This window comes from Eucyclogobius newberryi, unplaced genomic scaffold, assembly GCF_026437365.1.
Source record: "Eucyclogobius newberryi isolate DKJ021-1_F unplaced genomic scaffold, fEucNew1.0.hap1 SCAF_12, whole genome shotgun sequence".
In the NCBI taxonomy this organism is placed as follows: Eukaryota; Metazoa; Chordata; class Actinopteri; order Gobiiformes; family Gobiidae; genus Eucyclogobius; species Eucyclogobius newberryi.
The window spans coordinates 27,442,229-27,458,997 of NW_027315746.1; the positions used below are offsets into that span (position 1 = coordinate 27,442,229).

General features: G+C 39.9%; 1 protein-coding gene across 7 annotated transcripts in view; it reads left to right on the forward strand.

Annotated features, from left to right (window-relative positions):
• Positions 1-16,769, forward strand: part of LOC140356629 (la-related protein 4B-like) — a 32,083-nt gene that overhangs the window by 7,013 nt on the left and 8,301 nt on the right. For 4 of the 7 annotated variants that reach the window (XM_072441755.1, XM_072441756.1, XM_072441754.1 and 1 more), the window contains exons 2-11: positions 920-1,053; positions 9,884-10,025; positions 11,811-11,990; positions 12,347-12,425; positions 13,189-13,325; positions 13,826-13,929; positions 14,017-14,127; positions 14,198-14,251; positions 14,997-15,203; positions 16,119-16,216. In XM_072441755.1, coding sequence (XP_072297856.1) covers positions 973-1,053; positions 9,884-10,025; positions 11,811-11,990; positions 12,347-12,425; positions 13,189-13,325; positions 13,826-13,929; positions 14,017-14,127; positions 14,198-14,251; positions 14,997-15,203; positions 16,119-16,216 — 1,193 coding nt within the window. In that variant the 5' untranslated portion in view covers positions 920-972. Of the gene's footprint in view, positions 1-919; positions 1,054-9,883; positions 10,026-11,797; positions 11,991-12,346; positions 12,426-13,188; positions 13,326-13,825; positions 13,930-14,016; positions 14,128-14,197; positions 14,252-14,996; positions 15,204-16,118; positions 16,217-16,769 lie in introns of all 7 variants that reach the window. The other 3 variants (XM_072441758.1, XM_072441759.1, XM_072441761.1) reach the window with 2 other exon arrangements.

Sequence of the window (16,769 nt, forward strand, 5' to 3'; positions counted from 1 at the left end):
TATTCAAGGCGTGCGTTCTTCTTGCTGTCATTTTGATTACTGGTTGTAAAACTAACAAACGAGGTGATTGAAGCGAAAATTGAAATTTCAAAAGCGGAAATAAAAACTGACTAAACGGCAACTATTTGGACAACATTTAACTGCCATTATAGCATTATATCAATATTGTAATAAGTCTAGATGAGTGAAGCTCTGTGCATGGATCACAACTGGTGTCAAAGGTCACCAGCTTTGGGCCTTTCTCTCTGTGTGAAAACACAGAAGCTCTGGCCACAGACGAGCACACAATTGTTTGTTGTTTGCAGATTATCAAAGCTAGGCTAACGCGGATGGTTGTTGGGGCTAGGCTAACGCGGATGGTTGTTGGGGCTAGGCTAACGCGGATGGTTGTTGGGGCTAGGCTAACGCGGATGGTTGTTGGGGCTAGGCTAACGCGGATGGTTGTTGGGGCTAGGCTAACGCGGATGGTTGTTGGGGCTAGGCTAACGCGGATGGTTGTTGGGGCTAGGCTAACGCGTAACTTAGAATTCTTTGCCAGTACCATTGGCATGTGGGACCTAAAGAGTCTAATGGTTACAACACTTTGTTCTCTTGAGGTGCTATTTTAGTTTAGTTTTAATGCCTTGGATTGTAAACGCATGATTTTAAGAATTAAGCAACATGTCATGGCCTTCACAAATATCTTTTCTATCCATCAATTAGATGACATTAGAAATTAATCATATTAAATACCTAATATCATTAGATATTTTTCTAGTGTTCAGCTATATTTGGTGCGCTAAAGCAGTGCATTACGATACCAACGCTAACCTTAGACTGTTAGACTGAAATTACATTGTCTCAGGTGTCAGCCTTGAATCTAAATGCTATCCCTGATGTTGAAAGTCACGTGTCTTTTGTTTGTTCCTTCTCTCCATAGCTTACCTGGTGACACTGCGACTTCTCCCTGAGGAGCCAAGAAGTAGACGGCTCATGACTTCTGACCAGGACACGAAAGTTGTCGCTGAACCCCAGGTGCAGCACGTGCAAGAGGCAAAAGAGAACGCTCATTTGGTAAGTTTTAGCTTTGTCTTTTTTTTTGGTCATAGTTTACAGAGTAGCTGCTTGTTGTTTCTAATTTAGCCACAACACAACAGTGGCATTGATATGTTGGAGTGACCTTTGCTTCAGTATGTCTCTATATTAAAGTTTGTAGTTAAATAGAAGTAATGTGTAATTAATTAATATAGCTTATAAGTATAGTTTTTACTTGTAATGCATTGGGATTTTTCCCATCTCCAACTGGAAAAAAATCTGGTAATTCCCACTTGAACTCTGCGATGGTTGAGATCCCACTTTAAACTGTGACATTTTACTTTAAGCACTAGTAATCTCCATAAAAAATTGGACCTGGGTTGATAACCACAGTAGTAACATTTGATTAAGATATTCATTTTTGTCAATATTGCACACCCCTAGTTGTTCACCTAAGTGAGCATCAGATGACTGTATCCTACTGTAGTAAAAATGTCACACTTAATAAATTCTATTTAAATATATATTTGAAAAAACAACCATAACGCAAGCACGTACATTAACGCAAGCACGTACATTAACGCAAGCACGTACATTAACGCAAGCACGTACATTAACGCAAGCACGTACATTAACGCAAGCACGTACATTAACGCAAGCACGTACATTAACGCAAGCACGTACATTAATTTGCAGGTTGACAAATAATTATTCTTAGGGGCCTAAAATTTGGGAAGTTGTGTAGAACTACCAATATATATATATATATTTTTTACCTAACTTTGAAAACATTTGTTTGCCTTTCTCCTAACTTGTGTAATCCAGCACACGTACAACAACAACATTTGTGAGTCCGTTTACTCTTACGTTCTATGGCAACAGTGGCCTGAGCAAGCATCTCCACAGCTGTGCTCCTTTTGACACCTCTTGATTTCCCACACTGATTGTGTTTAACCAGAGAAACAAGAGGCTGAGGCTGCTTGTAACTGAAGAGTTCTGACCTGTTTTTATTACCCTCTTTTCATCTCAAAGTCACGGCACTATTGAGTTTAGGCTCATTCTTTATGTCGCAAATATTCAACCTGCCCATGTTCCCGGCTAAGAGTTCTCATAAATCCTGGATGCTACAGTAAAAAGTGATGGTATTTAATAAAACACAAGCCAATACAACAGATTTAATTTATAAAATACAAATACTAGGTCTCAAAGTGTGTATGACAGGTTTTTACGATTTTCTACATTTGACTGATACCTGTTGTACATATCAATTATAGTTTTACTCATCGAGTAGGTATTTGTGTAGAAAACATTGAAAGATCTGTACAAAGGAAGTGATATCACACTAGGAATACTCGTTCCTGTCAAATTTTATGCATCATTTACACAAAGAGACAACTTTTTTGACTCTCTAAACACGAATTCAGGTCATGAAGTCAAGGTGCTCTCATATATTTTTATTTGTCAAATTAAAACAATTTTGACATTAGGTGAGTGTTTACTGGGTTATTTCCTAGTGTGATGTCATCAATTACAAACTGGAAGTTAAAATTATAGATATTAAAAATGGGATACCATTTTCATAATTTTTAGCAAAATTCTAAATGCATATATTTTAAAAATAGTTCAATGAGTAGTCCAACCTGTATAGGCATTAAGCTATGGCTATTTCCTTAGTGCCAGATTTGACATAGGGTCATAGCCTCTGGGCAACATTGGTGCACAATGCACTACACCTTTTAACACAGTTGCCCCAAATAGCCACAACAGGATCTGTTACAATAATGACTATAACAAAAACTTCTAGAGCCCTAGAGAGACCTTCTAGAGATTTGTGTGAAAAGTACTTAACCAGCACTAAACCAAATATGACTAATCCAAGACCAAACAAATGCCAGGATTAAACTGGTAGAATTAAACCAAGTCTAAATAAGTAGACAAGAGAAAATATATTTTGTAATATTTGGAAAATTTAGATCTGTAGAGCCGGGTTTGGCCCACAGGCCGTAAGTTGAAAAGGCCTGTTTTAAGCCATCAGTACTCACACATTGCAATGACTTTAAAGGTGCACAGTGTAACATGTATCTATGACGGATGACCTGCTTGTCTCCTTTGAGCATTGTAACTGAAGGAATGCAGGACAGATAAGTTAAATGCCATACTGTTGAACATTCCAGGAGAAGCATTGAAATCTTTATAGAAATAAAGTGGTTTAGCTGTGTTTAAAACTAAATAAAGAGAAAGAAAATAGACTTATCATTTACAGGCTTTGACATACTTCTGATTTGAAGTCTCTTTGCATCTCGAGTTCATCGCTCCCTATTTTGACAACGTTTGTCCAAACTCGATTAACCACATTTTATTAGCATATCTTTAGTGGTGAATCATGCACAGCTTAAGTGCAGTGTGTGTGATGACCTCGGATGACGCTGTTTGATGGATGACGACAGGCACAAACTGGCAGACGCAGTGTCCTGGCACAGCCTCTATAAATATCTCCTAAAGTGGCAACAACGGGGATCAGACGGCCCTCTTGCTCTAAATAATTGTCGCCATTAGTAAGGCCGGTTAGCAAACACTGTTTTACATGCCACGCCCCACATATACGCAACACAGTATAAGAGAACATTGGACGATACCAGATGATAATCTAGTTTAGTTGTATTAACATCACAATGGGACAGGCAATGATGATGATGTAGAAGACGCAACATGCAAAGTGAGTTCTTGGCACACTAGACACTGCTCACTTTAGGCAGTCAGATTTGAGCTGAGAAACCAGATGTTTGTCCTGGTGCAATATCTGAACGAGAGAAGGGACTAAGTGGACAGGGCTGACAGTTCAATCATCTCTAAACTCATGGTTCAAAATTGGTCACAGCACCATGAGCGTATCCTCTGTGGGAGGAGGCCTGGTGTGGCAGAGCTGATATTTGAATGTCATGCGACCTGAAATTTTATTGTGTGCACATTTAATCATTTATAATTGAATTAAAATCAAAGGCTTCCCGCGATTTTCGCGCTATAGAGTGCTCTTTTTATTAAATTTACAAAGACAAAAGAAATTGTACATATTTACCCTGCACCTTTCAATAAGCCGCAGGTGCTCATGTTGTAACATGAGATATTTACACAGAAAGATGGGACACGGTAGTGATGTAACAGTTGTCTTTTGAACTCACTCAACTTTGGTCTCAAGGGTCTGCAGCGCAGTGAATGAGTGATTATAATAAAACGCATATCATTTTGAAGCTTAACATACAGAAAACACATCTGATCTGTCCCATATGTCCTTGATTACTCTGTGTGAGCTGATTTACCTGTGTCTGTGTTTTCACATCTGGTTCACCTGCTCCTGAGCTTGTGCTTAACGAGTGATTGTTACGTTGTAACATGAGATATTTACACAGAAATATGGTCTAGAGTAGAGATGCACGGATTGTCCGTGGGTCAGGTCCAGCCAAGAAAGTCACATTTCAATATGGCAGGTTTTAAACTGCAGATATCGCATGTCTGCGCTCCACATGTGTCTTTGCTTTTAGCTGCGTGTAGATTCACTTCCCCATTTGACTCGTATCTGTTAATGTCAGTCTGAGTGTAATAAAACAGTGTTTTGACGCTTAACATACAGAGAACCAGTCTGAATGTCCCCTGAACAGTGCTTCTACCAACATCTTCTTCTACAGTGTGTCAAACACTTCCTGCTAGAGTGCCCCCCAGTGGCTGTTAGCCAGTAAAAATCTAGAAATATAGTTGCACCAGTGTGTGTTCCATATGTTTTTCTTTGCTCAGTTAATGTTTTATTACAGTGATAAACCATTAAACTTGTATATAAGGCATAGTTAGAAATGCTAAAGATTCACTTGATTAAGTTGCCTATTTGAGATGAATGGGACTCTGGCCTACACGTTGTGGCTGTGGTTAGTGTATTCACTTTCCAGCAACAACAACAAGGCAAAGCAAACCGCAAAAGTGAAAGTAGAACTAATACTGTATTCTATCCAACTCTCTTGTCTCGCTGTAATCTCGCACAAGTCTCCTCTGTTCATTTGCATGTGTGTGTGTGTGCATGCACTCGATGACTGCCCCTTGCTCCTGCAGAGATCCAGTGTGCGAACAGTGAACAGCTAGAGTCCATAACTATTCAATGAAGTTGCGGCATAACATGTGTTATAAAACAATAGACACAAGCGCAGGCTCAGTTTACGGACCATTTGAAGCGCATCTAAACTCTCTAGAGGCATGGGACAGTGCCCCAAAATGGCCATTTTACCATAGATGCCACTATCTGGGACCGAAGCTGATCATTGACACTATGAATGCAACTGAAACATTGGCACCTTTAAATAAACCCCTTAGACAACCTCTGTGCTTTTTTTTGTTGTCAGTTGGTAACTTTACATTTGATACGAATTTAGAGGTATCATCATATGCAAACCTTCAATAAATGAATTTTAACATTACCTTTAACCCTACTACACATGTCCGAATCTCTGCTTGCCACGCTTTCTGGGACTCTGATCTCCCAATTGAAAAACCTCTTCAAAAAGTCTCAGTTTAGCCCCTGTTTCCTTTTTCAACAAGCCCTGAAGGGAAAAAGGAAGTGAAGTCTATCTAAAATTAGCGCCTTGTGTTAATTTTCCAATGTTAAGTCCACCTGCTTTGAGATTGGAAAGGTAGATTGTGGTATCGACGAGGAGAGTTGAAGCACTGCAGTGGGAAATGCTCCAGGCTATTTAACTGTCGGCACAACCAAAGGCTTGAGTTAAGATTTACTCTTTGCCAGAGCTTCTCAACATGTGGTGCGTGCTCACTGGGGGTGGGGGGTGGCGAGAAATGCATTACATAATTATATATTACAGGCGATGGATGTGTTTTCAGCAACAAAGCACCAGCACGGGGTTAATCTCTACAGAAAGCAGTGGAGGACAAGTTTGTCTCTCGCACACGTTTACCTCAGGTTTAGGATGAGCCACAACTTTGACTCTTGTCTCTCTATGCGCCGCTCTGTGTTTTTCTTTTGGGCTCGTCTCCTCCCTTTCTGAGTCTAACTCCCCAAACTGACTCATTTGGCGTTATAAAGCCTGTCATATATTGCGTGTGCCCCCCATTCCACTTTGATCCCACAAGCTTTCCATGGTAAATGTGAAACATGAGCAGGTAAGTTAATGTACCGCTGATGATCTTACTACAGTTGGCCATGTCTCACTTCGAGTCCAACATGTTCCCTCTTAAGGTGCTCGTGCAGTGATTGATAATCGATTAGTTGCTGCAGCCCAAGTGATATGGCAATATTGCCAATATCATTTTTCTGACATACATTATAAGTATTTTGTCATTTATATAGACTTTAGCCATTTTTTACAGGAGGGTTGCTTGGTAACTGTTGTGGAATTAACTCTGTCATATCTCTTGTCCATGTCCAACCAGAAAGTACAATTATTAACTTCAGCAACATTGTAAAAATAAGGGAACTTGACTATGCTTTAGTGAGATGATTTTTAAACTTTTCCAAGTGAATGCGCGTTTTGATGCTGCTTCTCTGCAGTTCCGGGAAGGACTCCTGCTGCCAAAGTCCAGTTCCTCCACATATACCTAAAACACCTACTCATTCTCAAAAGATTAAAAAAGTGGGGAAAGTGTCACCTTAGTGCACCTAAGAAGCATTTTCAAAGCTAACAGTGTTTCTTTTTCAAATTGTGTCCTTATTCACAGCAATCACATCTGAAATACTTTTTACTTGTTTTCAATGCATATAATTATTCTGAATTGTGAAAACGTGAAACACAAAGGTTAAGGTGTTCAAATGTAGTTAAAATGACTCAATAGTGCATAATGTAAGAGTTAACTAAATCAATTCCTTGTTAGCTGTAGAGGAGGGATGTCCAAACTACGGCCCAGGGGCCAAATGCGGCCCTCAGAAGGCAGCTGGAGGGCCAATAAAAATTGGTCCAAGTTGGTCCAAACAACTAAAAGTAGTACTTTTTACTGTAAAATTTGACAAATTCAAGCATTTTGATGTCATAACAACCTGTTATTAATGTTACAAGTATTATTAAAGGTGTGGAGGCTCATAAAAAATATGTGAAATGCAAAATTTTGAAGGATTCACTTTCAAATTCAACATTGTCGGGTTGTTTGTTGCCCTCTGCTCCATACAAGTTGCAAAATGCTGCCCTCGGTGAAAAACGTTTGGACACCCCTGCTGTAGAGCAAATATGCCATTATTCAAATTCCTTCCTTCTTTCCTTCCTCCTTTCTTTCCTTCCTTGCTTTCCGTCCGTCCGTCCTTCCTTCCTTCCTCCCTCAATAAGTTACTTCCTGTTTCTCTCTAACCTTTGTGTCTTTGGTCGAGCGAGAGCAACATTTTAAACATTTATTCAAAGGTCAGGCTTGTTCCAGAAGGGGCTCTTCCGTGCGGTGATGTTAGAAGCTACGGTTGCCATGGCAACAGGGCAGACAGCGATAAGCATTTTATGACAAAAGCCGGTCGGTGGCAGTGACCGTCAGTGTGACCAGACACATGTTTTACGGCTGTTAGTGATGGTGGAGAAGGATCACATCGCTCTGTGACTGCGTAGTAAAGCTATCAGGTCTAAGCTCGCCATAAACTGCAATGAAGCTTACCAAAACAGGATTCAGAGGAAATCATTCATAAAACAATTCCGAGGTTTAGCAACTGGCAAAGATGCATGTCCGTACAGCAGTGTGAATTCAGTTGTTTTTAAAGGTAACACGATTTCTGGAGTGTTGACTTCAATAAATTACCCGAGGGTGGTAGGAGAAAGGTCTGAACAGTGAATTATTCATAGTGTGCACTCCTATCTGAAAATAATGTATTTAATGTGCATTGAAATGGGTTTGCCGGCATTGTGTTGGGTTAGGTGTTCAAGTTTGTTTGTGCTTGTGATTGTTGCCTTTTTTGGGGACTTGTTCATAAGAAAACGGATAAAAGAGTAGATTTTCTGATATGCTATATTGCAAAGCTACTCAACAACATGTTCTAACACTGGCTTTGTATCAACAATCATAGTATAACAACTGTTATTTTAGATTTTCAGACCAAATACTGTTCTACAAAATTGACAATCCAGTACTGAACGAGAATTAAACTAGAACTAGACTTGGTCTGAACCGGGGCCAAACCGGGGCCAAACCGGGGCCAAACCGGGGCCAAAGAGGGGCCAAAGAGGGGCCAAAGAGGGGCCAAAGAGGGGCCAAAGAGGGGCCAAAGAGGGGCCAAAGAGGGGCCAAAGAGGGGCCAAACTAGGAAATATATTGTTTAGTATATTTCCTTGTGAATAAGTCTCTTCATTTTATGGTTGTTGCCCAAAGATGGAGATTACTTTTTTTGTGGTGGTACATGGTTTGCATTTAAATCTTTGGTAAAATATTAATTTTGTTCCGGATCAGTTGTATTTGAAAGGCATTACTTAAAAAAAAAAAACGTTTTCATTTCTTGATATACAGGATGCATATAGAGGGACAGCCATTTAATATCCAGTCTGTATTGGTCCAGTGACTCAAACTGAAGCTTTGACGAGCAGAGAGGAGGCTGCAGCCTATCCGCCTCTGCCACGTCTGAAGAGTGCTGTTCATTCATGACTGAATCAGACTCTGGGCGCTGAGGCAGACGCTCCCATTTGATGGAGCAGATGTTGATGGGCACGTCAGTCTGTGGACTGGAAACACTGTAGATGAAGCCAGTTTGAATGTGTCTTCGATGGATTGGACAGTTGTACCTGCAGTGTCTGAGAGCTTTTGGTCGGCTGTGAATGGGGATACGAATGAAACGGTTGCTCTGACGACGGGTTACAGTCTGTTTACATGTGAGGCGTGTGTGTATCACTACTGCATCCAACCTGTGAGTATCTTAGCTGTGTAAATCTCTGGAGGGGTTTGGTGGTTAATTTTAACGTGTTGAATTTGAAAAAACAGACATCTGTCTTGAATGTTGTGTCTATGGCCTCTTCTTTCAGTTTTCACTTATATTTTTGTAATACATCAACAATATACAGAAACATCTGCTTTATACTATTGTATAGAACCACAACACATAGTACGTTTTTAATGACTTTTCATTTATTTATGTATTTTATACATTTATTATGAAATGTTTTCACATTGTAATTAATAATAAAAACAAACCTAGTACTTTAAAATTGATGCAGACAAACAAAACCTGCCCCACTCTTCTGTTACTGCTCCCTCACCCTCCCTCACCCTCCCTCACCCTCCCTCACCCTCCCTCACCCTCCCTCACCCTCCCTCACCCTCCCTCACCCTCCCTCACCCTCCCTCACCCTCCCTCACCCTCCCTCACCCTCCCTCACCCTCCCTCACCCTCCCTCACCCTCCCTCATCCTCCCTCACCCTCCCTCATCCTCCCTCACCCTCCCTCACCCTCCCTCATCCTCCCTCACCCTCCCTCACCCTCCCTCACCCTCCCTCATCCTCCCTCACCCTCCCTCATCCTCCCTCACCCTCCCTCACCCTCCCTCACCCACCCGTTGAGATCCTCTGCCAAAGACGTCTTTTTTATGTCAATAATGTCAGAAATGTCTCAGAATGGGACCTTTCTCGCCAAACTGAAATTAGTCACATTATGACACTGGACAGCTCCAAGGACAAGGCTGCAGTGTGACAGTTATCATTCGTTTCTTTTCACAACTTCTTTTCCTGCAAGTACCACTTCCTTTAACACCGTTTCCCCACAGGAATATCATGTCTCCTATTGAAACACTATTCAAACAGTATTCTCCAGTGTGCATTCAAGGACATACTTGTGTGAAACAAAATGTATGTATAAATGTGCTTATGTCCTCCCCCTCATTCTTTCCTCAGTTTTAATCTTGTACTTGTCTCTGTGCAGGAATCCGCCAAGGTTTCAGACCTCAACCCCAATGCCAAAGCATGGGCCAACCACATGTTTAGCCTGGAGCCCAGTGGCAGCGCAGACAGCACACAGCCATGGACGGACGGCTGCGAGAGCCCAGCCGACACCGGACCAGAGGGTAAATACTTCCATAATCGTCCTGATAACTGTCAAACTACTTTTATTGACATCAGATTTATAACATTTACATTAGACAATTCCTGACCTAATATAAACTAGAGTATTTTTGATATTCCTTTTAAAACCTTATTGCATTGTTATTTATTTATTTATTTTTTAATGGAGCGCTGCCTTGTGGGAAGTGGCGGTATTACAATGTTGCCACAAACGCCCTAAAAATGTATCTCATCCCTGTATCAATCTGCTATAGTTTTGTAATTTTATTGTTTGGTTACACCCTTTGTACATTTTTGCAACTATTCAAATAATTCAGACTCCGGGTCAAAAAGGTCACACAGCCTTTTTTCTGCCTCTTCCTACTGCGACATGTCACTGTAAATGGGCAGAATCTATTTGTTCAGCTGTTTTGAACCAGTAGTCAATGGACCTGTTTCTGTTATTAAGCAAGTAAAAAAAAGGTTAAAAAAGGTCAAATAAGAATCTGCGCATGTTGTAGTTTATTATTAAATACCTGGGGGAAAAAACATCTTCTGCAACTCACTGTCCACTGCGCGATCTTTACACATTTAGAGATTTTCACGCAACTTGGCAAACACCTTTTATAATAGGAGCAAAAGTAGTGACTAATACTGTTGCTAGAGCCAATTGTGATCAAATAATTGCCGAAGTAATTTGGCGTAAAGAAAATTGTGATTTAAAAATGTTTGCAACTCACTCCACCCTACAATCAGATTCTGAATTTAGACAGCTATAAAACCGGTTCAAGATGCACTGTCTTTGTCATTTTCAGACACCTCTTCAATCATTCATTGTTAATTTTCTGTAATCAGCTATGAACATCCTCTCTACAATCACCCTTCCTTTTATGATCACGTCGTTATCACTCGATTTTTAATGTGTGGAGCTCGGAGGGACGTGGTGCAACTGAAATAACTTATTGATTGGCCTGACTCAGAGTGACTGTCAGGACATTTATTGTAGCAATCTGCTGCTCTATTTAAAACCTGAGGAACTTGACTTCAGCTGATTCACCTCTTACGTTTACTCTGACTGCTTGTTTAGTGTTTAGTTTCTTTTGGAATAAAGGAGACGTTTTATGCTTTTTTTTTACGGGTGCTTCGTATTGAACTGCAACATAAGTAGAGAGTCCTTTTACATTTTGTTTGTCGTAATCCACTTTATTGATCCAAAATGGCTAAGTAATAGAAACGGGTCCATTGACTTCCTGTTCAAAATGGCAGAACGGATGAGCCCCGCCTCTTCAGTGTCATTTCGCCGTAACAAGAAGCAGATTGTCATTTTCAGATTTGTGTTTTTGAAAAGTGGCTACATGACATTTTAGAGTCTTTTTCTAATGATCGCGACAGAGTACAAGAAGGGGAAACAGGAATTATTTATGATTTGCAGGATTTAATCAAAATACAACTTTGGGTAAACTTATGACGAGCAAACACCAACTTTAATGATCTTTTAACACTGTTACAATGATTATACATATTATGTCCCCTTTAATTCACCAAAAAAAAAGAGACTTTATTTAATGATGTAAGTTCAATTTTGACCCTAATGAAAAGAACAACCAGCTGCAATCTACTTTAGTTTTGTAAATATGTTGGACTTTATCGCCATTACGAAATAAATCTTGAATTAATAGATCAATACAATGGGGGAGAGAGTTGACACTATGTTTGTGATGCAGAAGAGCAACAGAAATGCATACAATTTCATAATTTTCTAATAACCATATTCAAAAATGTGTTGATGATTGAGTTTTCCCTCGCAGATTCTCATGTCCCGACTGTTCCAGGGTATGAAGCCATTGAGGAGAAGGCCTATAAGGAGCCCCTGGTGACAGAGCCAGATGAGCCCCCTCCAGTGGCAGTGATGCTGGCCGACCCGGCTCCTGTCGACTCCTCCGAACCCTACACCGAATTCAGTGACCCCGGGCAAACTGTGCCCCCAGGTAACACGACTGCGCTCGCACGTCCACTCACTCTCAGCACGTTACGTTTAGTCGTTTACAATTGCAGACCTCCTATAAAGATCACAATCGTCTTAATTTGGCATTTTATTATTATTTTACTATAACTAAGGCTGGAAGATTTAACATAAAATGAGTCATTCAATGACATTACATTTTTATTTCCAAAAACAATCTAATGTCTGATCTTCAGTTCCAAACCACATGCTTTTAAAGTCAAGTCGAAAGTCTGGGAAAGCAGTTTTAGTATGTTCTTGAACTCTGTAGGTCCAGTAAACAAATTGTTATGTGTGTGTGTGTCGTAACGTAGCTTGTCGTTGCAAACCCTTTGTGCACAGTCACCGACACGCAGCCCGAGTCTCCTCAGGATGGACTGAGGGAGCACCTGAAGAAGACACTGGAGTTCTGTCTCTCCCGGTGAGTTTGCTCTGTGAAACCAGCTTTCTTTTCTCAACTACACATTTGTTCATCCAGCATTAACAACGTCACTGAAAAAAATTAAATCAGTACATTACATTCATTACAGTCGAACTAATTGATCCAAGTGTGTACCAACTTTCTACATACAAGAAAAAATATAGTGCTTTTTTGTTATTTAGTAATCGGTTATCACACTGTAGTTTTAGATTTAGTTCATTGTAAGCCGCAATATTGGTCTAAAATGACACAATGGGAACTGTTTCATTGTCTCCCTGTTTAAAGCACCAGAACAGGACTGGTCTCCTCATAGTGACACGACATTTCTGACTATTTGCGTATGATCTGCAGTCTGAATTTGTTAAATAATCGCAGAGCTGTGGGCCGAAGATAAGGACGTATGCAAAATGAATGGTCTGAGCACTCAAACCTCAAAAGTAGGAGAATACAAGATGAATCAATCAAAATACAACTCTGATTAAACCAATGAGGAAAATCATTATAACTACCAACTAATAACATCATAATACCGTGTTTTCTGCACAATAAAAGCCTTTCATTTTCTCATAAATCAACAGTATGCCTTATAATCCAGTGCCCCTATATATGGATGGGGGGAAAAAAGATCAAAAATAGACCATTCATTAACAGTGTGCCTTATAGTGCGGGAAGTACGGTACTAATATGTCAAATAGCATTGTAGGTTGTGTACAAATGCACTTTTCCAACTTTTCTCCTAACCTAACTGCGCTTCTGTTTCCAGGGAGAATCTGGCCAGTGATATGTACCTCATCTCGCAGATGGACAGTGACCAGTACGTGCCAATCATGACCGTGGCCAACCTGGACCACGTCAAGAAGCTCAGCACCGACGTGGAGCTCATCGTCGACATTTTACGCTGTAATTCACCGTTTTATTATTTCTGCCCTTCTCTCTCAAACTAAAAGCAAAGTGGAACAGCTTGTACTCGGAGGTAAAGTTATGGCAGAAGTGAAAAATTACCTCCAAAAGATTTATTATAACAGAAATGGGAGAGCGTTCTTCATTGTAAATACGTTTGTTTCCATTTGCTGAATTTATTCAAGCTCTGCACAATTTAACCAAAGTGACAAAAGTGAAGCTTAATTGGAGTGACAGATTCTCCTCTGCATGTATTTTAATGTCTACTACCAGGAAATGTGACTTGTAATGGTCGCATTTCGTAAAGATCTGGGTCTGTGTAAGTGATGGATGAGTGTTGTTTATGTGTTGTGTATGTTTATTAAGTTTATGTGCTTTACATATGTAAGTGTTTTACATCTGAGAAAGCATGTACATATAATTAGACCATAGGTGAACTTAATAAAGAGTTTAATTTGTTTACCCTTGATATTGAACATGTGTGTTTTATGGTTCCACAGCTTTGCCATTGGTCCAGGTGGATGAGAAGGGGGAAAAGGTGCGGCCCAATCAGAACCGCTGCATCGTGATCCTCAGAGAAGTCCCACAGAGCACACCTATAGAGGTACGGGCTTCCAAACAGTTGACTTTCTCCAAAATAAATGAAGGAAATTACCTTTTCATTGTTTTAAAATGTTTTGTTTTTCTGTAGGAGGTTGAGGCTCTGTTCAAAGGGGATAACCTACCGAAGTTCATAAACTGTGAATTTGCCTACAATGACAACTGGTTCATCACGTTTGAATCAGAAGCAGATGCACAGCAGGTAATACATGTTCTGATCAGACCTCATGAACCTAACTAACCACAACTGATGGGCTGTTTCTCTGCTTTAGGCATATCAGTATCTCCGTGAGGAGGTGAAGACCTTCCAGGGAAAGCCTATTAAGGTACTTCTCGTACAAAGCGCAGTAGTGGGCTGGGACTTGTGGCACCTGTTCATTTTACCCATTAAATCAAAAAAAAAAAAAAAGCCATGTGGCACAGCACGACTTTATAAGTACCAAAGTAACCATCATTTTGTGCAATGGTTGCCACAGAGCTGGTTAGCCTGGGTCCATTGGGAAAATGAAAGAGATTTTGACTTTCGGACAGAATCAAAGTTCACCTTCTTTTGAGCTTCAATTACCACATTTAGTGAAGCATTAACCTCATCAAGTGTTCTTTTCTTAGCAAGTTGAATTTTATAAAACCGGTTATGGTTTACATCTGGTTTTTTCATAACATTGTTTCCTCATCAAAAACATACCCGGAGTTGTATTTGACTTCTTTCACACTAGTTTGATGAATCCTGTTTAGTGGATCCGAATTGATGAATGTGACGTCACAGGCAGAGCTCCGTGATCTCCTGTGCTGTTTTTATATTTGAAAGTCCATACATCATCGCCTGACTCGTTCAGAGCATTTCAGCCATTCATTACCTCTGCCTACATCAGCATGTCGGGGCGAGAAAGCTAGGTTTCTTTTAGCTTCTCTTTCTGATTCCCGGTGTGCTTTGTGTGGACTTATGTAAATTGTTAAAGTAAAGGTACTCGACAGCATGTTAAGACAGTAACAGTAGAAATGATTTTGTGTTGTGTTGGAAATGGCCTTGTAACCCCAAAGCATGTTTCATTTTCTTGTTTTTCCTTTCAGGCTAGGATAAAGGCGAAGGCAATCGCTATAAACACTTTCATGCCAAAGAACGGTTATCGGCCGGTGGAGGTGAACCCGTACGCCCAGCGCCAGTACACGTCCTACTACATCCCCCCAGTGTACAGCCCGCAGCAGCAGTACCCCCTGTACAGCCTCATCACTCCACCAGCCTGGTCCACCACGCACAGCTTCATCGACCCAGCGCTGGTAAGACATGTCTGCCCTCTAGATATCTAGTTATGAAGTGTTTTTATCCTTCGCACACTAGGGAAGTTGTTCGCAGTAGCGTGACGGCAACAGCCTCTGAAAGTTATGGAAAGCTAAATGCGGAGAATAATTAAGACGCTAGGAATGTGTTAGGACAGTGATGAATATGTTTGGAACGCTGCAAAGAGCGATGTCGCGATACACGATATTAGTGTTACGATTTATTGTGAGATAAAACAACACAATTTGACAATTATTTACAAATATTGAGACTGTGTCCAAACAGCATTGTCACGTCTTAATTTTTTAACATGTTATTGTTCCTCAAGTTTGTGAACTGCTGTACGAAACGGAACTTTCTGAAAAATGGTTAAATATGACAAAAGGAGCCAGATAAAAAAAAAAAAAATTAAATGACATTTAAGTCTATTTTTTGGACTATAGATTGAATTAAAAATACTTGTATTACTAATATTTTGCTGTTAAAATATACCTGAATAATCACGATTATCGATTAACCTAATAATCTTGACATCCCTAGCTGCAAACGGTTTTACATTGTTTTGTTGTTTACATTTTAATAGCACAATATGGGTTGTAAAAGAAGTTCGAGTTTTTTTTAAGTCAAATTGACACCTGTTGTAGGCTGTCATTTATTTGAATTTGGAAAAGTCATCAAGCACAGTCAAGTTTAAACTGTAAATTGACACATGCACGATCTTAGTCACCTCGATTCACTCGGAGCTCTTAAATCACTTTGTTTACGTCATCTCGTGATAATCGATGAATCTCCTCTGCTTTCAAAGCCCACACACCTTCAGACTCATTCACTGCACAGCGACTCAGCTTTAGTGCTCACAGCATTAATGTGATGTATCGATTTGAATGAAATGTCTCGTTCTGCTCTAATTGCAGGTTGCACCTTTTCAACACAACCAGTTCCTTAACAGTTTCAACGGCTTCAAACCAGCCACGACTCAGCTCACTGTCAGACACTACTCTCCCAGAAACAGGTCTGAGCTCCACTTCACCTTTTATTTGTTTGTGCAGCATTCCAATGCAAACGAGATTTATTTAATTTGTAAGCGTAACATATAAAACACATCTAGTTGCTTTTTTTTACTTGCCTTGCACTGTTCAACCAATGTATTGTCAGTAATGAAACTGTAGACCGAGCGACCATTTCAAAAGTAAGTATTACAAAATTATTAAATGTAAGTACCAAATGTAAGGCCTGAAAAGCATTATACGTATTACATTTCAAGTATAATGTTCTTACATTTTCTTGGTCCTTGTTTTACTTGTAATGGTAAAATATGTAAGTTGGATGTTAGATTTTGCAATTGTAACTAAGCCTAAACGTCCCATAAATTGTAAATTGGTATTAACATACAGTAGTTACTGACTTCATCAGTGTATATGTTTTGTATCCAACACATCTTTATCTGTAGTAGTGTTGGTTTTTTGATAGCGATTGTCTAAAAAAAAAAAATCTAAAAAAGGCCTTACATTTCACCAAACCTGGAACTACCCTGTATAAATTTGTTAGCTTTAGTTAACAATATG